General features: G+C 56.2%; 1 protein-coding gene across 1 annotated transcript in view; it reads left to right on the forward strand.

The window, feature by feature from the left end:
• The window catches only part of ADGRA2 (adhesion G protein-coupled receptor A2), a 145,197-nt gene that overhangs the window by 85,273 nt on the left and 37,491 nt on the right, over positions 1-22,433 (forward strand). The window contains exons 3-14 of the mRNA XM_032773991.2: positions 4,451-4,522; positions 4,909-4,980; positions 8,294-8,365; positions 8,826-8,989; positions 9,338-9,551; positions 10,257-10,421; positions 18,623-18,824; positions 19,371-19,520; positions 19,982-20,143; positions 20,325-20,525; positions 20,611-20,812; positions 21,320-21,528. Coding sequence (XP_032629882.1) covers positions 4,451-4,522; positions 4,909-4,980; positions 8,294-8,365; positions 8,826-8,989; positions 9,338-9,551; positions 10,257-10,421; positions 18,623-18,824; positions 19,371-19,520; positions 19,982-20,143; positions 20,325-20,525; positions 20,611-20,812; positions 21,320-21,528 — 1,885 coding nt within the window. The remainder of the gene's footprint in view (positions 1-4,450; positions 4,523-4,908; positions 4,981-8,293; positions 8,366-8,825; positions 8,990-9,337; positions 9,552-10,256; positions 10,422-18,622; positions 18,825-19,370; positions 19,521-19,981; positions 20,144-20,324; positions 20,526-20,610; positions 20,813-21,319; positions 21,529-22,433) is intronic.

A 22,433-nucleotide genomic window follows, 5' to 3' on the forward strand; every position in this document is an offset into this window, starting at 1 on the left:
GAAACAGAAGATAAGAAAGATTGGAAATAGATCCTCTCGTAGCTGAGAGAGCACAGATCAGACAAAGACCCAAGACAAAAAAAACCCCACAAATTCCCTCCCTTAAGCTTTGAAAAATCCAGTTTCCTGATTGGTCCTCTTGTCAGGTGTTTGGTTCCCTTTGTTAACCCTTTACAGGTAAAAGAAACATTAATCCTTAGCTATCTGTTTATGACAGGCGGTCCGCAGAGCGAGGGGCTGGTTGGGGGCAGTGAGGCACAACGGGAGTGGCCTCACTCAGCCCAGCACAAGGGCACTGTTTACAAACCTAAAACTGCTAGACGCACACTGGCCTACCCAGCCCTGCGCTGCCAGCGTGCCCCTTCCACACTGCCCCCCTGCCCAGTGCCTTGTCCTTATGCTAGTGCCCCCTCACCCAGAGACTTCCCCCACAGATCCCTATGCCCAGCACTCCCTGCCTAGAGACCCCACCCCACTGACCTCCCACCACAACTGCACAGCACCCTGCACACCATACCCCCTGCCTAGCTCTCCCACCAACAGATCCTCTACTGTCCAGCACCCCTTTCACAGTCCCGCCATCACAGCTGTACAGTGCCCCATATTCCTGATTTTTTTTATAATAAATAAATGTGGAAGCTCCACCATGGCAGTGGGGAGCACAGGTCACTGACTGCATGGAGGCGGGAGAATACCCAGCAGCCTCCCCCACCCCCATGAGACAGGTACTTGACAGTGAGGCTTAACCTGACCCTGACACAGAACAAGGGCCAGGCCTGCCACAGAAACACGCTGGGGCCCTGCCCCTTTTGCGCCAGGCACACCAGATGTGGGTAGGGAGGCTCAGCATGGCAGCAGGATCCAAATGCAGAGGGACTTAAAGTGGGGTGTCCAGAGGGGGTTAAGAGGGTTCTGTGGGGGGCAGTCTGGGTGCAGGCAGCTCAGTGGGGGATTTGGATGCACAGGGAGGTGCAGGAGTAATGGGAGTCTGCAGGGGGACCAAGTGACAGTAGTTGGAGCTCAGGCGGGGGAGAGGGGAGTCTGGGTGCAGGGGAGGTGGGGTTGTTGTACTTAAAGTATGCCATAGGATCTTTTCAGGGGGAATAAGGCAAACGCCACATTCATTGGTGGTACATGCATCAATCAACACTGTATCATATGCATATGATCTATATTTCTCTCTCTCTCTCTCTGTCACCAACTATTTCTCCCCTTAACTTCTCTGGCCAAGTGAGTTAGACAGGGGAGGGGTGGAGCCGGGATTCTGCAGATCCAGACCGATGTTGACAAGACCAGACCCGGGATCCTCTGCAAGACGCCTCACATTTATAACAGCTTCTCTCTCATGCAAATCTGTACCAGATTCAAAATCTGTGTCTCTGTCAGTTGGTCCTTTGTGCTGCTTCCTTCTGGGTGTTGTCCCAATGCTGTTCAAAGAGGGTGTTTCCAAAAGACGGTGCTTGCTTCTAACCCCATCCCCCTTACCCCTGGCCGTCAATTTGTCTGCTCTTCTTTAGTGAGCCCACTTGACAAGTTTTATTGTCCTTGGGTCTGGCTTCGATCCCCTCTCCAACTAGCTGTCTGGAGGTGCCTGCCTTCCACGCCTTGCTCATTCACACCTCATTCATTCAACAGGGCAATTGATTAAGGGGGGGGGAGGGGAGAGGGAATCTTATTCTACTCCTAGCAAAAAGATTTTTTTCTTCTACTTTAACGATCCTTAGGGACTATAACATTATACCAAGGCTTAACACACAAAGTTTTCTGTAAGTTTTTCTACATAGGGATTTGATACAAAGTTCCTATATCAAAGGACTTGATACAAAGTTGTATGAAAATAGCTTAATACAGGGTTATATGAAGAGGCATAATACAAAGTCATATGAAAGTTATGTGAAGATGCATAATACAGAGATTTATCTACAGGGTTCATTTAAGTGGGGGCTTAGGTGTAGGTGGTTGGGGCTCAGTGGGGAGGGTGTCTGGGAGCGGCTTATCAGGGTGGTACAGATACAGGGGAGGTGGGGCTTGTCAGGGTGAGGGTTTGATGGGCCTGCTTAACAGGGGAGCCCCAGCTGCTGCCAAGGGGACCCCTGTTTCCCCTATCCCAGGGATCGGCAACCTTCGGCCCACGGCCCGCCAAGGTAAGCCCCCTGGTGGGCCAGGCCGCTTTGTTTACTTGCCCTTTCTGCACGTTTGGCCGATCGCAGCTCCCACTGGCCATGGTTTGCAGCTCCAGACCAATGGGGGCTGCAAGAAGCTGCGGCCAGCACATCCCTCACCCTGCAGCCCCCCATTGGCCTGGAGCAGCAAACCATGCCCAGTGGGAGCCGCGATTGGCCAAACCTGTGGACGAGGCAGGTAAACAAACCAGCCTGGCCCACCAGCGGGCTTACCCTGGCAGGCCACGTGCCAAAGGTTGCAGATCCCTGCTCTGTCCCCTTCTCTTCCCCATCCCATGCCCCTTCCCCACCACTCCATCTCCTCCCCATCCCACCCCCTTCCTTCCCCACTGCCTCTGTCCTCCTGCCCTGCCTGCCCCACCACGGGCACTCACTGTTGTACAAGATGGATGGCTCCCAGCACACAGAAGGAAGCTCAAACAGCACGAGGACCCAGAAGGTGGTGGTGTCCAGCTGCAAAGTGCCAGGAACTGAGCAGCACCTTCTTTTTTCAGCCTGGCTGTGCAGCTCTGCATTTAGAGTAGGTCTGCTTGTTCCACCCCATCTCCCCAAGGCCCCACCCCGCCTCTTCTCTGCCTCCTCTCCCCAGGTGAGCATGCTGGGCCCTCCCTCCTGCTGGCAAACAACTGATCGAAACAGCTGATCTGTGGCAGGAAGGGGGAGGGCGGGAACTGAGCAAGCTGTGGAAGGAGGCAATGGAGGGGGAGTTTGGCAGCCCTACTGCAGCAGGAGCCTCAGTGCCAGGAGCACCAAGCTTCTGCCCCCTGCAGGAGAGAGCAGGGGGTGGAGAAGAGTGGCCCTGGCTGGGGCCCCCCTGGAGTGTGGGCCCGTGGCCATGGCAAATCCACTACTCCCAGCAACATCACGCGCCAGGTCTTGGGACGTGGCGAACCGTCAGCTCGTCCTGGGATGCACACCTGTATGGAAGGACGCCCTTGACTGTTTTACACATGGGGACACCGAATACGCACGCATGGCCTGCTCGGCCAATTAGGTGCTGCTTGGCAGACCCTTGTCCGCTGCCTCCTCTGCAGAGCTCCAAGCGTGCAAGCGCTCGTGAGCGCAGAGGCCTGGTGTCTTTCCCTCCTTCAAACCGGCAGGGAGCTGTAAGAGTTTCCAACCTCACTCCCTGTTCTCTTCTGAGAGATAATTAGAGAGAGATTGAATTGAAAGCTGCTAATGAGGTTCCTGCCCAGCACTTCTCTGGCCTGGCAACTCCCGGCTCTGATTGGCTGAGGAATCTAAACCAGGAGCAGGAACAACAATAGGGTCCCTTTCTGCTGCCCGGTCCATGCAGGATCTCAAAGCGCTTTGCAAACACCGAGTTAACCCTCGCACCTCCTGGCCCTTCCCCCCATGTGACCTGTTCCCAAGAGGTTTATGTGCCCTTCCAGGCCGGTTATCCTGCCTGACTAGCGCGGTACAGTCATTGTGAAGGGCCTGCAGGCTTCTGCTCCCTTGGAAAGCAGTGCTGTGAAGTGGAGCCATGAGGGTCCTGACACCCGTACTAGATAGTGGGGCTGGCTGTAGAAAGAGGCACCAGAAGGGTCCAGGTCAAGGTTATTTCAACCCTATTGTCTCTCTCAGACCTGTCCATCCGGCATGGCCCGGGATCCACCTGGGCCGGGATTCCTTCTGCCCCCTCCCAGGAGGAATGTCCTTGCCAACTCCTCCCCTCCAACCAGGCCACTTGCTGATCAAGATCCATACTTGGCTGCTGGGAGCGGCAAGGGGTCTCTGGCAGGCACCGCCGTACTTCCCTCATTCCAGATATTCACGCGTGATTCGAGCTAGGGCAGAGGGGGTGCCAGTCCAGTTCCTTGTGGACAGGCATCCGCCTCACAAGCGGTGCCACCACACAGGGCACTGATGTCTCAACTCCATTTTTCAGCAGCCTGGGAAGTCTCTGGAAGTTCTTTTCCCATCATAGAGCAGGTGAATGGATGAAGCCATTGCTGGTATCAGGGCATGATCTCACTACTCTTGGGCAAGTGGAGGAGGAGGCCCATCCAGGCAGCCCGGCCTCGGTCTGTGACATTGGCTAGGCATACCAGGTGTTTGCCAGCTGGTGCCATGGCTCCCTGTCCAAGGGACCTTCCAGCATGGTTTGCACCCAATCTGGGTTCCCCTGACCTGGGTCGACACCATGTGGGGGGAGTGATCTGCCAGGAGCACTGTGCTGGACTGCTCTGCTCCCCACCAGGACACGGAGCCCCCTGCCAGCTACTAGCTTCCTTTCTATCTATTTTCTCTCTCTCTTTCTCCAGGGACCTCAAGAACAACTTGATCAGCACAATCCAGCCTGGCGCGTTCCTTGGCCTCTCGGAGCTGAAGCGCCTGTAAGTGGCCCCAGGCTCCTGGTTCACTCCTCTGGGAGAGTCGAGCCTGCAGCTGGCTCATGGGCGGGGGCCAGTGCACAGACCAGAGGCCATCCGCACAGGGTCCTCTCTCTGCGCTGCAACCTGGGCTTTGAAACAGCCCGACTCCGGGAGCTACCGGTCCTGCCGCTTCACCCCACACACCAGGCAGGTGCTGAGCTCCTCCAGCAGTGCTGGGTGCACTCACAGCAGCAGCTGCCCCACTCTCAACAGTGCCTGAATCCTGTCAGTCAGCTCATTTATAGAGCACTTCTCTCTGCAGCACCAGAAGCTCCCCCCAGCAGGGCGTAGCCAGCCCTGGCTTCCAGCACTCACACAGCTCTTATGTCCCTTCTGCTTGTTTCCAGAGACATCTCCAACAATCGCATCGGCTGCCTCAGCGCCAGCGTCTTCCAGGGACTCACCAACCTCCTTCGGCTGTAAGTACCCGGGAGGGGCCCGCGGGAAGGGCTCCCAGGAGGGCACCTGCCCACAGGCACAGCGCTGGCCAGGGGCTTTTGGCTGTTGTGGAGCAGGACCCCCACATTTGCTCTCCCGATTTCGCCTTCGTTCCCCTTCCCACCCGACAGCGGGACCCTGCTCTCTGCTAGCAAGGGATGGAGCAAAGCCTAGCCTTTCCGGCCACTCCATCTCGCTTCCACCGGCCCTTAGCCTGGGACAGCTTGGCCCCTGCCAGCCAGAGCCTAACAATAGACACATTCCAACTCCTGAGTCCCCTGAGAGTCCCCAGACCATGTCCAGCCCCTGTTCCACTGAGCACTCACCGAATTACCAGTTCCCAGCTTACCAGTTACACACGAGACTACAGCTCAGCTTCACGTGCCACACTTAGATTTGTTTACAGAGGGAGCCTGTACAAGTTTATTTAACGAGGAGCAGAGATGCCAATGAGAGCAAGGGGATGTTGAAAACAAAGGGTTACACATATACACTAAAAGCATCACATGCCTGCGAGAGCTTAAATTTAACTGATAGGATATTGTTAGGCCAGAAGAGGAAACGCTCACTCAACATCCTTCCAGTGTGTAACGGCCAGACTTGGCTGGGAGCTTCTGTTCGTGAAGCAAGTCCACTGCTTACTTCGTAGGTGATGCTACTAGGGTGTCCCTGTGCAACCCCTGAGAGACCAAAACAACCCTTTGATTTTTGTTCCAGAATCGGGGGCCTGTCACGGAGTCACTGGGCAATGCTCTGGAACAGCTCCCCACAAAGCCAGGCAGGACTTTGGGGAGCCTTCTCTCCCTTGGAGCAGACTTGTTCAGGGCAAGAAGCTCACATGTCTTCACCTCCTGGATCTCTCCTTGGAGCATTCAGCATCCTCTGCCCCTCCGTGTGCTTCCCACAGCGAGCCCGCCCAGGCAGGGTCCTGGGGAAGCCACAGGGTTCTGCACCCCCACTTTGCAGTCAGACGTGACTCTCAGCCAGCAAAACAGAGGTTTATTCGATGACAGGAACAGGGTCTAAAACAGAGCTTGTAGATACAGCGAACCAGACCCCTCGGCCGGGTCCATTCTGGGGGGCAGTGAGCCAGACCCCTAGGTCTTCACTTCACTCCTCGTCCCCAGCAAGCTCCAGACTAACCTCCCTCCAGCCCCTCCTCTCTGCTCAGCTCCTTTCCCGGGCCAGGAGGTCACCTGATCCCTTTGTCTCCAACACCTTCAGTTGGCACCTTTGCAGAGGAGGGGCCCAGGCCATCAGTTGCTAGGAGACAGAGTGCCCGGCATTTAGGTGCACTGGCCCTTTGCTCTGCAGCAATCACACACCCTTATTCCACCACCTAGATACTTAAGAACTGCCTAGGGGACACTGAGGCACCAACACAGTATTCAGAGCAAACATTAAGAACGTTCCCAGTTCGTCACATCGCCCTCCCGAGGTTCCTTCCTGTAGATGTGCAATCTCCTGTTGGTTTCTGAATTGGGATTAGCTGGTGGCTCAGGAGGCAGAGGGGGATCCATTGGGAAGTATACAGTGCTCGGTTTGCATCTGATCCAACTGATAGATAAGCACCTCCTGCTTGTCAGGAAGGACCGTCTGTCACCTCCCAGTGCCCTGCTTTAACGCTTAGCCTTACAAACAACATTTCCAGGATAGGTCCGTACCTGTTAATGTCCCCTTATCCTTTTGCCATGGCTGTGTGTTACTGGCTCTCTGCAGAGCCCTCACGTGCCCCCTTCAGTGAACTATTGTGCACATAACTGACCCAGAGATCCCTAAAAAAAACTCTGTGCACCTTCTATGCCCTCAGCCAGGTGGCATCAAGAGGGTCACAGGGACACTAGCCCACCCAGGGTGCTGTTGTCTCTGATCTTCACCCTCTCTTGGATTTAGACACATGGGCGGGAGTCTGGATTGTGGGGAAGAAAGGAGGAGAGAGACCCCTGCCCCTCAGCCAGCCACCACTTGGCCACTCCCAGCCTCCCCCTGCAGCCTGCCCAGCCGCCTGCCTGCCCAGTGGCTCCATTAGCTCTCCAAGTCCCAAGCACAGAGTGGCTTAGCTTCTGGGGGCAGACACTTCAGAGCAGCTTCTGCCGGAGAATGCGTGTGACGATGGCTGAATGGACTGTCTGCCAGGCGAAGGTAGCGCTCAGCGCGGAGCTCATTAAAGGCCCTTGCTGCTCAGCCTGTCATGTGGGCTCCTCTCTGTCCCCACCTGTCTGGGGAGCTCATTAAGTGCTGCTTGGCGATTGTGTGCATTCTTGATCAAAGTGAGCTTTAAAACCCCAAGACACAGCGGCAAGCAGGGCCAGGCCTCTTGTTTTCACTTTTCTCCATAAAACCAGGCCAGGGAGGGGAGCTAACCCCGAGAACAAAAGCTGAGCGGGACTGAAATGGCTGGAGAGATTCTGAGGGGAACTGAATTAAAGCAAAAAGCAAACTTTTGCCCTGAGTTTTCAGTGTGCATCTCTGTATAATCCATGATGCTAGCGTGTTGAGAGAGTTTGTAATGTGAGAGGGAGTAACTGAGTCCCAGGACTCCTCGGTTCTCATCCCAGCGCCTGTGGACTGAGCATCAAGACTCCTGGCCTTACATTTTTCAAAGTGACTAGTGATTTTGGAGGCCCACATGAGACCTAAAGGGCCCTGGTTTTCAGAGGGCAGATACTCAGCACTTCCTGCATGTCAGGCCCCTTTAAAATGTGTCTCATCTGACTCCCAGAACACTTGTGACGAGGTAGGCCCTTGGTTTCTATTTCTGGGCCTGCCTCAGACCGTGTCCCCACTCTGTGCCATGAGGATAATGGTGGTCGCCCCCTCACAGAGGGAGTAATGAGGTGAGGCTGAATGACGGTTTGAGGGGGTTAGGTTCCATACAGGGTGAGTTGGGGCGAATTCTTTGGCCTGAGATACACAGGAGATGATCTGTGAAATGCTTCTGGCTCTATGGAACTCAGGATGTTTATTGTGTCCGGTAGCCCTGCAATGGGCCAGGTGCTGTATGAACATAGCTCCGTCCCTGCACCGAAAGCTCTCTTTAAGGTCCCAGTTCAGCAGTCTTGGCAATTGAGGCGAAAGTCGTCATGTGCTCCCTGGAGCCAGGAGCTTTCCTGCCCCAGAGTAGGGTGGGAGGGAGGCAGAAGTGTGGGGAGAGCAGGTTTTGCAGTCTCTGGAAATGCCCATTCCCTGCCCTGGCTCTGCACCGGGAGATGTTTGCACTGGGACTTGGCTTGGTCAGAGCACATCAGCCAAAACCTCTGTCACCTCCAGCCCGGTTCTTGTCTCCTCTCACAGGAACGTGTCAGGGAATATTTTCTCCAGCCTCCAGCCTGGCGTCTTTGACGAGCTGCCATCTCTGAAAGTCATGTGAGTATTTTGCTGAGAGGAAAGGGCGCGTTGCAAGGCCCCCCCTCACCAGAGAGAGTCACCCTGGCCAGCAGGGAGCTGAGCGAGAGGTGTGCGTGGAGCTCTGCAGGGACCAAGCTCACGCCCAGTGCTCTGCAGCCATGGTGTGCTCACGTGTGTGTGCTGGCAGTTACACGTGTGTGCAGACTGGCATGGGGACAGTAGTATGCATAGCTGCCAATGTCCTGCTGCAACGGATACACCCTCTGTGTGCTGCTCCTGTGACACTTCGGCCTCCTGCAGTGAGCGTCGGGGACAGGCCTCGTGCTGTTACCTGTCCCAGCGTGGACCCCGGTGCCCAGCGGTCCCCAGCCACTGAAGCATGGGGGTCCTGGCAGCAGCTGGGCTCACTCTGCCGAAACCCGTCTCTGTGGGGCCTCTGCCGTCCCTGACTCCAGCACTTCGGGTTTGCCTCTTCCAGTGACTTTGCCACCGAGTACTTGACGTGCGACTGCAACTTGCGCTGGACGCTGCCCTGGTCCAGAAACCGCTCAGCTCAGATCTCCGACAAGACGCTGTGCATCTACCCAAGCACCCTGCATGCCAAACCGCTGAGGAGCATCAGGGAGAGCCAACTGCAGTGTGGTGAGGCAGCCTGGCCTTGAGTGCCAGTCCCAGAGCACTGAGAGCAAGGGGTGGGCAGCGTGTGGAGTATCTGAGGGCTAGCCCCTAAGCCATCCTTCAGGCCTCTGACTGCCAAGGCTCTGGATAACCCCCTCGGCAGGCCCAGTAGGGAGTCAGCTAGTGCCAGCCAGGCTGGTGGGTGCCAGTCTGGCTAGGGAAGGGACCAAGACCGACTCCAGCCTGTGGATCATGACCCACAGGGCCCTCTGGTCATGACTGACCCAGGTGGGCTGGGCACTGCCGAAGGGGGCTCCCTGCCTTGCCGGGGGATGAGGTGGCTCACCCAGGTATCTTGGCCCTTTCCCACAGTGGGCGCTCCGGAGCTGCACACCCACCACCTGATCCCTTCGCTGCGGCAGGTGGTGTTCCAGGGCGACCGCTTGCCATTCCAGTGCACAGCCACCTACCTGGACAGCAGCACCCGTATCCGGTGGTACCACAACCGGGTGCTGGTGGAGGGGGACGAGCAGACTGGCATCATCCTGGAGGAGAGTCTCATCCATGACTGCACCTTCATCACCAGGTACGACACAGACTCCATCCTGCCAGGGTACTGGCCTGGGCGCTGGGGAGCGAGCCATAGGCACTGGGGGAGGATGCCCTGGCATAAGTGCTCTGTGGTGCAGCCAATGTACCAAGCAATGTACCCAGGTTCCCAAACGCTCAGCTCAGCCCTGGCCAGGGTCATTCTGGACCTTGACAGCTCCTGCTGAAACCGAGCCCACGGGAGCTGGGATTCCTGACTAAGCCTCAGCTGGGTGCAAAGCACTCTGCTTCACCTGGGGCGGGGGGCTGGGATCTGAGTGCATAACTCCCCTAGGTTCCATTGTAAATTCCATCTGGGATTTTTATTTATGGGCTAAATGGCAACGTTTTCTTGTCAGCTGCCACGTCCTCCCCAGAGGTGGCTGCCTTGTGGTGGCATTTGAAATGATCCCTGGGCCTTGGTTTGGGCCCCCACCCCAAAGGAAAGGGACTGCAGGAAAGCGCTGGCTGAGCCCTGGGGAGATGTCTCGCCAGTGGGTGAGCAGTGGGTACGGATACAGACACGCTTCTGCCTGTCACTCGATGGGGCCTAGGGCAGTGCCAGGCGTGTCAGCGAGCGCCGCTGCCCCTTAGGCTGGAGGAGGAGAGAGGCTATGTGTTGTCCTCTCGTAGCCTCCTGGCTTCTGAGATGTGAGCATTTGCCTTGTGTCTCCCCCCTGCCCCCATCTGTCCCCCTACCCAGTGAGCTCATCCTCTCCAACATCCACGTCTCTGCCAACGGCGAGTGGGAATGTGCTGTCTCCACCTCCCAGGGCAACGTCAGCAAGAAGGTGGAGATCGTGGTGCTGGAGACGTCGGCCTCATACTGCCCGGCCGAGAGGGTCACCAACAACCGTGGGGACTTCAGGTCAGAACTGGAGCTGCCATGCTCCAATGTGCACCCTCCAGCGGCACCTCCCGATCGCTGACCCACGCCCACTGCCCAGTTACCCGTGGGGGAAAGGGCCTGGGGTAGGAGTGGCCTCATCACGGTTCCTGCTGGGATCGATGTATGGTGAGCGCCCCCAGCAGGGCACCGTGTTGCTGGCACAAGGGGCACTGGATTTCCCTGTGGGGCTGCTGAGGGTACCGGGTTGCTGGGCCAGCTGCAGTGTAGAGGAGTCCATTTCGCCAGCTGCCCCTACAACCCTGGGGGCATCAGGGGAGTTCCCTCCACCTTCCTCCATCAGAATGAAGAGTTTGGCTGCCTGGGAGGATCAGAGGGCCTGGGGGAAAAGGAGGTAGCACATGGTTTGCCCTGTGAGCCCAGTCCCTGGGTCCCTCCAGCCCAGCCTCCAACACCTAGTGCTTCCAAGAGGGGTGGAAAGCTGCACCGTGGCGTGGAGTGTGACTGGAGATCCCTCCTGGTTGATAGTTGGTGTCTGTTTGCAGAGTCTCCCAGTGCCTCTAACTCCAGACAAAGCGTGGGAGGCAGGGGGCCAGGCAGCAGCGCAGCAGGCGTGGGGGTGTCAGGGCTTTTCTGTTGCCGCCCCCCCCCCCCCCGCCCACTCCTTGGACTGCAGGCGCAGGGGGGGTGCTGAGACTCAGTCACACAGGTGACCCGGCATCTGGCAGTGATTAGGCAGCCATTGATAGGGAGGCTTCTTTGAAAGGCTTCCCGTGCTGGCAGCGCAGACGGGCTCCAGAAGCAGAGGTGTTGGAATTTCTCTGGCAAGAGACGAAAGGCTTTGGGAGCCCACTGTAACCTCGGCGGGGTCTTCATGGAATATAAATTACTGGTACAGTAAATATGGCTTAAATTAGCAGGACCCCCCGCACGCCCCGCCCCCTCCGCTCCGCTCTGAGCAGGATATGGAATTAGATAGCTGGGGAAATTGGTGTTCTGCTGCGGGAACTCCCCTGCAGGCCTCTGGCACCCGGAGCTGGGCTGTGTGGAGGACACCCGGCTTAGGGGGTTTACTTGCTGCCAGAGGGTTGGGAGAATACGGGAGGAGGTGAGGAGGGTGTAGGGGATGAAGGCTGCCAGGGAGTGATACAGGATACAGGGCAACTGGAGCCCTGTGGGGATATAGGTGGGCTTGGGGAAGGGGCACAGGGGCTGCTGGGGGGTGTACAGGGTGGCTTGGGGTCTGAGAGTGAAATGGGCTGTGGTGGGAGGCACAGGGGGAAGGAGTGGAATATGGGCTGCCAGAGGGATGCAGAGGAGGCCGGTGCCCATGGGGGCATGCAGGGGGTACAAGGGCAGCAGGCTGCCAAGGGGTGGGGAGGATTTAGGGGTCCAGTGGCATTACTGGGCTGTGAGAGCTGCTAGACAGGTGGGGTCCATCCTGCTGAGGGCAGAGGGGCACGGGCAGGGGTGGTGTCTGGCACTGGGGCACCAAGGAGCATGAAGGGCTCAGGCAAAGCAGGTTGCCCCATCCACACTGCCAGCTCCAGCCAGGATCAGCGCTACCCAGGGGATTTATTCCAGAATAAGCTATGGTGTGAATTTAATGCACGACAGCTCTTTGGGACTAGCCCCCATGTGGGCACTCCGAGTCAGGGAAAGTATGTCTACGCCAGACAGCTGTTCTAGTCAATCTCCCCACGCAGACAAACCCTTTGACCCTGCAGCCGTATTGGTCCCTTGTAGCTGATTGCCTGATCAGGTTCATTCCAGCCATTGGGTCTCAAGCTCGGTGCAAAGGACTGTGGGAAGCAGGAAGAATTCTGGGCTTGGATGTCTGCTGAGCGGAACTGGGGGAAGGCATGTGACCTCCATGGGCCTCGCTCCCGTAATCCAGCTGTTGCGGTAGCGGGGGAGCAGGGAGTGGCTCAGAAACCAGATGTTGAAACAGCTGGGCCGAGCCGAGATTTCCAGGAAGGGAAATAAATTACCCCATAAAAATCTCAGCTGCTCTGTGGATTGTCTGAAGTTTTTCTCTTTGTCATGCCCTGCACACAGCTGGAAAACTTTTTCCTGATCCCCCTTGGAATCCCCCCAGTGCACGACATGGACATGTTCCCTCCCATGCACAGACACATGCCTGCTCCCCCACTCCATGCCAGCAGAGCTTCCTTGCTGCTTGCACCTGCCTGATTCATGCAGGGCCATCCTTAGCCATAGGCAGAACAGGCAGCCGCCTAGGGCACCACTAGGTCTGGGGGGCACCGCTCTGCTGGGAGCCTGGACAGATGGGAAGCAGTGGAGCATGTAAGAGCAGGGCTGCTGGGTCCTAGAGAGAGCCGAATGCAGCACAGTCTGAGGGAGGGGATTGGCTGCTGGGGTCCTGATTTTTGGGTCTTTTTCTTATATAGGCTCTTATTTCACCCCCACCCCCGTTCCCGATTTTTCACTTTGGCTGTCTGCGTCACCCCTAGGTGCAGGTTAATGGTACCCATATACGACGAGCCCCAAATATCGGACTGGCCTATAAAGTCAGGAAATCGGGATTCTGGTCACTCTAGCTGGGAACACGGTTCTCCTCCCCCGTCTGCAGTGATCCATTCTCCATCCGGAAGGGAGCCGCAACAGGGCAGGATGAGCTGCTTGGCTCATGGGCGCCCCGTCCCTGAGATGCAAGATGCTGTGCTAACTTCACCATGGCCTTTGGGCTGCGGTGGTGCCATTGGCAGTGATTGACCTGAGGGATTGTTTGCTGCTGTTGCCACTCTGCACCCAAGAGTGGATTTTGGGGTCCTGCAGTTTTCCACCTATCTCCTCTATTTGCAGCTGGTGACCAGGCAGGCTGGGGGTTGAGCCAACGCATGAAAGCAGTACTGCATTGCCATGTAGATTATCATTTAACAAAATTGTTATTTCCCAAAATGCTTTGCTAACAATCCTGAATTCAATTTCAATATTATTTTTTTAAAATCATATTCTTAGCCCAAAAACAGAAAATTTAAGTTGTTGACAATTATTTGCCACAAGTTGGTATTGCGGAAGGGAGTGGGCCAGTTTTCATCAGAGAAAACAAAAAACGTGGACTGACTTTATAGCCCTGTTACTGCTAAATAGAGTCCCTCGACAACTGTAATGTGCTCATCTCCTTACGAATGTATAGAGCAGAGTCACCAAAACCTACGCACACGTCGAAAGGTGGCACGCGACGCCTGATTTTTGATGGCATGCGATAGTGGCTGAGCAGTTTCAGCCTGCCACTCCTCTGGGTTCTGGCGATTGCTGCCCCGTGTGACCGGTCCTGGCCCGGCCCACTCAGCACCCACTGCTGGCCGGGAACCCTCAAGGAACCCCGGCTGGCGCCGGGCTGAGCAGGCCAGTGGCTGAACCCGCTGAGCCACTCAACCTGTTTGCGGTCGGCCTGGGGTTCCATTCACTCAGTTGTAGCAGCTGGAGCAGTGACCTAAATTCAGTGAAATAGGAAACAGAGACTATGACAAAGTGCAAGAACCTAGACAATGGTCCGACCGTGGGTGGACGAGCATCCGGCTCGAAATGCTGCGAAATTCGGCGGCTGTTCAGCGGCGACGCTCTGGATGAGGTGCTTATTCAGTGGCAAGCAGCTCATTCAGATGGTCGCCGCCCGATTTCAGTGGCATTGTTGCGGCATGCTCGTCCATGCCAGTGCGCCTGGGTGCACTGATGATGGCCCTGCGCGGTGCCATGTGCACCCACTGAGCCTCTGCGTTGGGGACCCCCGTGACTCTAGAGAGCCTCTGAAGCACAGCGATCGTTTTGATTTAATGTCAGCTTGAACTATACGAAGAATGATACTGCGTCTCAATGTTGCCAAAAATGCCCAAAATTTGATGATGGACATTGGTCAATATTTCATACAGCAAACTTGTTGACAGTATATCCTAAATGGACATGCCACTACATATTCTACTGGACAATTCCTGAACAGAGCACAGGAAATGGAGTTTCTCCAAACTAAGAGCTCATTAAACAACTCGTTCTACAAGGAGTCACGAACACTTGATTGGTCCGTTGCTATCTTCAATCAAACAAGACATCACCTTTGATCTCTCCATCATTCTGTCAAATCAGAATTTTTTCTATAGTGCTACTTCTTTAGGGCTAGTCCATCAACATTCCAGTGTGGTTCACTACGTTAAACTGGTTTTAATAACATGCATGTGGCAAGTTTTCCAGTAGTGTAAGCTTATGTTTGTGTTTTTAAGAGCAAGACAGGCACAGGGGCACCAGTTTAATAATCCCGCCTAGGGCACCATAAATCCTAAGGACGGCCCTGGGTTCATGGGCAGTTGGCCCAGCAGAGCCCCAAGGAAATGGTGCTTGTTAACATACCAGACGGGGTGCTCACCAGCTGCTTTTGGTCATCGGCAAGCTTAGTCTGGGTAGGGGTGTCTGTCCAGTTCCCAGCAGACAGGAGCTAGATCAGTGTTACAAAAGGAGCGGGTGGGCCAACCCCCCTTGCCTTGCGACGACAGGGTCGCCAGTGCTCCGGGTTCTCTGGCTGGCCCCTTCCACCCCTCACTAAACCTGTGCTGCTCCCTGCAGCTGCTGAGCCTCAGCTGTCAGCCTGTCCCTGGAGGGACCCTGAGTGCCCCAGGGGAGGCACTATTCTGCTGGGAGACTGCCAGCTGCTGTGCTGTGTGCTAGGAGATGCCCAGGCAGGCTCCGGATGCCCCCAGCTTCCTCAGCAGGGCAGTGCACCCAGCTCTACACAGCCAGTTTGCATTTCTCCCCCACTGTAGTTATTTTCTCGGGCTCCCTTGAGGCTGGTGGTGGGTTCCCAGGGCTGTGGCAGGGGAGCTAGGAGCAGGGATAATCACAGCCTAGCCCAGCCATGGCACTGCAGGAGGGCTAAGCATTATTTTCCTTTTATCATTCAGGAAATGGAAATCGGCCTGCCTGTGGCCGCCCCCCTCGTCCCCCCAGTGCTGGCCAGCCTGTCCCCCATCTCTGTCTGCTTGTGGACCCCCTCCCCAAAGCTCCTGCCTACCTGTGCCCCACCCGCCAGTCCTCCCCTCTGTCTGTCTGGGCTCCAGTGGTCTCTGTAGAAGCCTAGCTCTGGGCTGAGGGAAGGTGTCATGCTGCCAGCCCTGGCGTCTGGACCCCTCTGTCAGTCAGTCTCAGGAGGGGATAGCCTGGGCAGCAAAAGGTCACGCTGCCCCTGCCCACATGCTCAGCAGGACACCCCGAGTGGGGAGGAGAGCCTCTGTGGCCCAGTAATAGCTTCCAGGGACCAGAGCAGTGCTGGTTGCTGGGGCAGGGCAGCATGTTCTCAGCTAAGGCTCTCATCCCTTCCCAAGTCCTGAGAGGCTGGCCAACCTAGGGATGTACATGCTAGAGAATGCAGCTGAAAATCCGCCCTGCAGGATCCACCTGCCTCCTTAGATTTAACCTGCTTCCACATATGCTAATTGGTGAGTGCACCAGGCCTGAGACTGACAGACTGAGTGGGCTGCTGCGGCTGGGTTCCCTGGTTGGCATTATCACTGGCCTTTGGGCAAGTCCTTCTCCTGTCAGGGTAGCCTGGAAGGCCGGAGCAGATGGTGCTTGGAGGAGGCAGGGGCTGCAGCTGCTGCTGTTATTTTAAATGTCATTTTTTACAGTGCTCCGAAGCACATAGCATGGGGCCAAGGCGCTCCTCGGCCATTGGCCATGATCTTTGAAAACTCATGGCGAACGGGGGAGGTCCCAGATGACTGGAAAAAGGCTACTGTAGTGCCCATCTTTAAAAAAGGGAAGAAGGAAAGAAGGAAGATCCAGGGAACTACAGGCCAGTCAGCCTCACCTCAGTCCCTGGAAAAATCATGGAGCAGGTCCTCAAGGAATCAATTCTGAAGCATTTAGAGGAGAGGAAAGTGATCAGGAACAGTCAGCATGGATTCAGTCGCCAAGGGGAAGTCATGCCTGACTAACCTAATCGCCTTTTAGAGGAGAATAACTGGGTCGTGGCATGAGGGAAAGCAGTGGAGTGTTATTCCTTGACTTAAGCAAAGCTTTCATATGGTCTCCCACAGTATTCTTGCCAGCAAGTTAAAGAAGTAAGGGCTGGATGATGACTATAAGTGGATAGAAAGCTGGCTAGATCGTTGGGCTCAACAGATAGTGATCAACGGGTCCATGTCTAGTGGCAGCAGGTATCAAGTGGAGTGCCCCCAAAGGTCAGTCCGGGCCCGCTTTGGTTCAATATCTTATAACGTCCTGGAGGATGGCGTGGACTGCAACTCCAACAAGTTTACAGATGACACCTAAACTGGGAGGAGTGGTTAGATATGTGGAAGATAGGGAAGGTATAAAAGGGACACTAGAACAAATTAGGGAATGGGCCAAAGAAACCTGACGAGGTTCAACAAGGACAAGTGCAGAGTCCTGCACTTAGGACGGAAGAATCCCATGCACTGTTAAGACTAGGGACTGAATGGCTGAAGGAAGAGTTCTGCAGAAAAGGACCTGAGGGTACAGTGACGAGAAAGCTGGATATGAGCCGACAGTGTTTCTTGTCAGAAGCTATATGGCATTTTGGTGTGTAAGTAAGGGGCTGTGATGAACGGGAATGTTTTTAATGTTTGCTCTGGATACTGTGTTTGGATGCGCTCAGTGTCCCTAGGAGTTCTTAGTATATCTGGCAGAGCCAAAAGGGCCAGTAGCACCTAAATGGCTGACGCTCTGTCTCTAGCAACTGGGGCCTGGGCCCCTCTGAAAGGATCTGCCAACTGTAGGTTTGGAGACAAGAGATCAGGTGACTCCCTGCCTGGGAAAGGAGCTGAGCCGAGAGGAGAGGCTGGAGGGGTTGTTGTCTGTGGAGGCTGGCTGGGGACGAGGAGTGAGTGCAGAACGTGGGGGTCTGCTCACGATGATCTCAGGTTGACCCAGAAATGGACCCAGCCGGAGGGGTCCGGTTCGACTTGTCCTACAGCGCTGTTTTAGACCTGTTCCTGTCATCAAAAAACCTCTGTTTTACTGCTGGCTGGAGTCAACGTTGACTGCAAAGTGGGGTGCGAGACCCTGTGGCTTTCCCCAGGGACCCCCGCTGGGGGTGGGCTCACTTGGAAGCGCACGGGGGCAGAGGATGCTGACTGCTCCAAGGAGAGACCAAACCAGGCAGGTAAGACGTGTGAAGCTTCTGGCCTGAACAAGTCTGCTCCAAGGAGAGCGGAGACTCCCCCAAAGTACCTGCCTGGGCTATTGTGGGGGAGCTGTTCCAAGCATCGCCCCGGTGAGCTCGATTGGACGGGGCTTGCCAGGCAGATTGAGGATGTGCATTCCCATGATGTTGACATATGTGAGGCCTCATCGGAGTACTGGCTGTCCAGTTTGGGCCCCACGCTACAAGAAGATGTGGAAAATTGGAAAGAGTCCAGCGTGAGGGCAACAAAAATAGTTAGGGGTCGAGAGCACATGACCTACGGAGAGAGCTGAGGAACTGTGGGGATTGTTTTAGCCCTGCAGAAGAAAAAGGGGGGATTGTAGATTAGCTGCTTTCAGCGCTACCTGAGGGGATGGATCCTAGACTGATTCTCAGAGGTACTGATGACAGAGACAGGGAGTATGGTCTCCAAGTTGCAGTGGGGAGTTTAGGTTGGTAACGGAAAAAAAGTTTCACTCAGAGAGTGGTGAAGCACTGGAATGGGTTACCTAGGAAGGTGGTGGAATCTCCTTCCTTAGAGGTTTTTAAGGTCAGGCTTGACAAAGCCCTGGCTGGGATGATTTAGTTGGGAATTGGTCCTGCTTTGAGCAGAGGGTTGGACTAGATGGCCTCCTGAGGTCCCTTCCAACCCTGATATTCTATGATTCTACCCTTATTATTATTGTAGGGCCTGAAGACTGGGGATCAAGGCCCCACAGTGCTAGGCACGCCGAGACCAAAGACTGCCCTAGCTCCCAACCCAGGATGTGGGCAGCATGCAGCGGGGTGGGGAGATGTTAGCGGGACAGCAGCCGGACCAGTCCCCAGTGCAAGGACCTGCCAGCTCCATGGCAAAGGGTTTCCAGGAGGGACTGAAAGGGGATAATTTGGAGGCTTTGAGGATTTTGGTGGGGATCCTATCGCAGAGGAGAGAACAGGGAGGATCCTGCACGGCGGGGGGAGGGGGAAGGACTGAGTGATGGAGAATGGTGTATCGGGGACCTGCCCGGGGCCCCAAAGTGGCCGGGCACGTTCTCATTGCATGCCTTCTCTTTTCATCTAGGTGGCCCCGCACCTTGGCCGGCATCACTGCCTACCAGTCCTGCCTGCAGTACCCCTTCACCTCGCTGGCCGCGAACGGGGGCCCCGCAGTGGAGAAGCAGGCGTCGCGGCGCTGTGACCGCATGGGACGCTGGGAGGAGGGCGACTACTCGCACTGCCTGTACACCAACGACATCACCCGCGTGCTCTACACCTTTGTGCTGGTGAGTGGGGCCTGGCTGAGACACAGGGAAGGAAGCAGTTTTCTCTTCGCCCATCCGGCCTTCCTGTCTTGATGGCATGTGTCATCTGTCTGTCCGTCTGCAGTGTGCACCTGTCTGCTTGCCAGCCTGTCTGTCCCCCACACCCACTGCGCTGCTTCCCATGGGGCGGCGTTTGTAGCGTTACTCACATGCTCTGTCTGGAGTTAGAGGTGCTGGGGGACTCTGCAAACAGACACCAGCTATCAACCAAGAGGGCAGGACTGGCGCCACTGGGTTCCCGTCTCAGCGCCTCTAACTCCCGACAGATGGACAGACAGGCTGGCAGGCAAATGCTCTGTCTGCCTGTCATGTTTCCAGGCTTATGTGGCCATGGTATGTCTGTACCAGTTGTAGGCTGCAGCTGAAGCCCTGAGTACATTTCAGTGACCCTGCTGTCGGTCAGGATGTGTCTGAGGCAGTCTCTGCCCCGGCTCCCTGGCATGGTTGTGTTGGGCTAGCAGGAGATGGGTATTGACCCAGCTGGTGACTCCCCTGTTGCCCCTGCAGATGCCCATCAATGCTTCCAATGCCCTGACGCTGGCGCACCAGCTGCGTGTGTACACAGCTGAGGCTGCTAACTTCTCCGATATGATGGACATCATCTATGTGGCCCAGATGATTGAGAAGTTCATTGGCTACGTGGACCAGATCAGGCAGGTATGGCTTTCTCCCTTGCTCCAGCTCCCTGTGACGAGCCCTCTCTGCACAGCCCTTCCCTTCCCATCCCTCTTCCCCTTCCGCGCATGGCCTCCTCTGCCCCAGTTCTCCCTCTTCCCCTCCACATGGTGCTGTCCATGAGCTCTCAGCTCCTTCATCCCATTGCCAAGGTGCCTGTGAGCAGAGCCCAGCCTGGGTGTAGAGTGCTTCAGGTATTCCCCTCCTCCAGCCCGTGAGCTCCTGCCCAGAGCAGTCACTCTCCCCCAGCCCCCTTCTAGGCCTCTCTGCAGGCCGCTGCTGGCCCTCACACCCATCCAGAGACAGGCTGGTGTCACCACCCCAAAAGGGAGGTTGTGGCACACAAGTGGAGGGACCATCCAAACACCCCTGGGGAATCCTCCTTGAATCCCTGGGGCTGGGTGTGTCGGAGCCCACAAAAACCACCCCGTGCTCCCCTCCAGCTCCCAGACGTCATGGTGGAGATGGCAAGTAACATGATGCTGGTGGACGACCACATCCTGTGGATGGCTCAGATCGAGGACAAGGCCTGCACCCGCATCGTCCGCTCCGTGGAGAAGATCGCGAGCTACGTGCTCAGCAGCAACTCGCAGCATGTGGCTGTGGTAGGGACCCAGGGCTGGGGAGCTGGGCAGGACTAAAGGGAGCGCAGGGCTGGAGTAGCAGGGGGCTGGGTCAGCACTGAGGGGCACTGGGGGAGAGTGGCCTGGCCTCTGCCTCCGAAGCCGCCAGGCTTCTTCTGGCAGGTGCCCTGCTAATGCCCTGGCTGCTTTGCGCCCTTGGCAGAACTCAAGGAACATTGCCTTCGAGGCCTACTTGATCAAGCCGGAGAGCTACACGGGGCTGAGCTGCACGGCCTTCCAGAAGCGAGACAGTGGGCGCCTGTCGCTGCAGGAGCAGGAGGCCGAGCCCCTGGCTGACCAGCAGCTGAAGTTCAGGTGCACCACAGGCCAGCCCAACATCTCTCTGGCCAACTTCCACATCAAGGTACTGGGGGTGGCGATGGGGAGAGGTGGGGCCTGAGAGCTGCACCATCTGGGGCTTGCTAACCTGTTGCTCCCTGTCCCCTCAGAACAGCATCGCTCTGGCCTCCATCCAGCTGCCCCCCAGCCTATTCTCCGCCTCGGCCCCGCTCTCCTTGCCCCAGGCCTGCAAAGTTCAATTCCTGGTGTTCCGGAATGGCAAGCTCTTCCGCAGCACCGGCAACTCCTCCCGCCTGGCTGACAACGGCAAGCGCCGCAGCGTGGCCACCCCTGTGATCTACGCCGGGACACGTAAGGGGTGCTAGCTTGGCGCTGCTGCAGGGGGACAGGGCCATTCCACAGGGCGACGAGAGAGGCTGCTGTCAGCTGGTCAGACTGCCTCACACTGGAGCCCACGTCCTCCTCCCCCTCCCCCGGTGGGCTGTGCGCCTCTCAGGAGCTCAGACTTGCCCATCCCATGACCCAGATGTGAAGCCGTAGGGGTCCTTGCTGGCCAACTTATCTGGAAGGAGAGCAGCTGGCCTCCCCACTGCTCATGGAGGTCTGGAGGGGCACCCCCGTGGCAGCATGCAGAGGCCATGGGCCTGCCTTCCACTAAGCATTGGTTGCTGCTGCTTTACTCTCCCCTTGTGCGTCAGGTAGGATGTTGCTTAGCCAGGTCCAGGAGGCAGCTGCAGAGCAGGTACCCCAGGTCTGGCCCTGCCTGGGGCGCTGGGCAGCAGGGAGTGGAATAAGAAAGCGAGGGATGAGCCCATGCAGTGCATCAGCTCAGCCGTTCTCCTCCCCTTCCCTCCCCAGATGGCTGTGGGGTCAGTAACCTCACCGAGCCCATCATTGTCTCGCTGCGCCACTTCAGGGAAGGAGCCGACCCCATGCCTGCCCACTGGAACTTTGAGGTGCTGGGGGGCAATGGGGGCTGGAGCGCCGAGGGCTGTCAGCTGGCCCACCAAGAGCCCAACATCACCACCCTGCTCGGCCGGCACCTGAACAACTTTGCAGTGCTCATGGTAGGGAGGGGTGTGCTGTTGTGTTCCTGGGGGGGCAGGAGCGGGAGGGGAGACTCTGGCCTCCTGCCTGAAGTAGACTAGAGGTGTTGTCTTGGGGGGGGCGGGCAACTGCTCTCTCCTCTTCACACAGTGGCTCCAAAGCATCACACCATGTTTGCCCTAGATTTATCCTACCTCCTCTCATAAGAATGTAAGAGCGGTCGTACTGGGTCAGACCAAAGGTCCATCAAGCCTAGTATCCTGTCTTCTGACAGTGGCCAGTGCCCCAGAGGGAGAGAACAGAACAGGTAATTATCAAGTGATCCATCCCCTGTTGCCCATTCCCAGCTTCTGGCAAACAGAGGCTAGGGACGCCATTCCTGCCCATCCTGGCTAGTAGCCATTGATGGCCCTATCTTCCAAGAATCTATCTAGCTCCCTTTTGAACCCCGTTATAGTACTGGCCTTCACAATACCTTCTTGCAAGGAGTTCCAGAGGTTGACAGTGTGTTGCATGAAAAAATACTTTCTTGTGTTTGTTTTAAACCTGCTACCTATTAATTTCATTTGGTGGCCCCTTGTTCTTGTATTATAAGGAGTAAATAATACTTCCTTATTTACTTTTTCTATACTGCTCGTGATTTTATAGTCCTCTTATCATATCCCCCTAGTCGCCTCTTTTCCAAGCTGAAAAGTCCCAGTTTTATTAATCTCTCCTCCTACAGAAGCCGTTCCATAACCCTAATCATTTCTGTTGCCCTTTTCTGAGCCTTTTTCATGTCCAATATACCATTTTTGAGATGGGGCGACCACATCTGCACGCAGTGTTCAAGCTGTGTGCGTACCATGGATTTATATAGAAGCAATATGATATTTTCTGTCTTATCCCTTCCTTGATGATTCCCAACATTCTGTTTGCTTTCTTG

This window comes from Chelonoidis abingdonii, chromosome 2 (genome assembly GCF_003597395.2).
Source record: "Chelonoidis abingdonii isolate Lonesome George chromosome 2, CheloAbing_2.0, whole genome shotgun sequence".
Lineage (NCBI taxonomy): Eukaryota > Metazoa > Chordata > Testudines > Testudinidae > Chelonoidis > Chelonoidis abingdonii.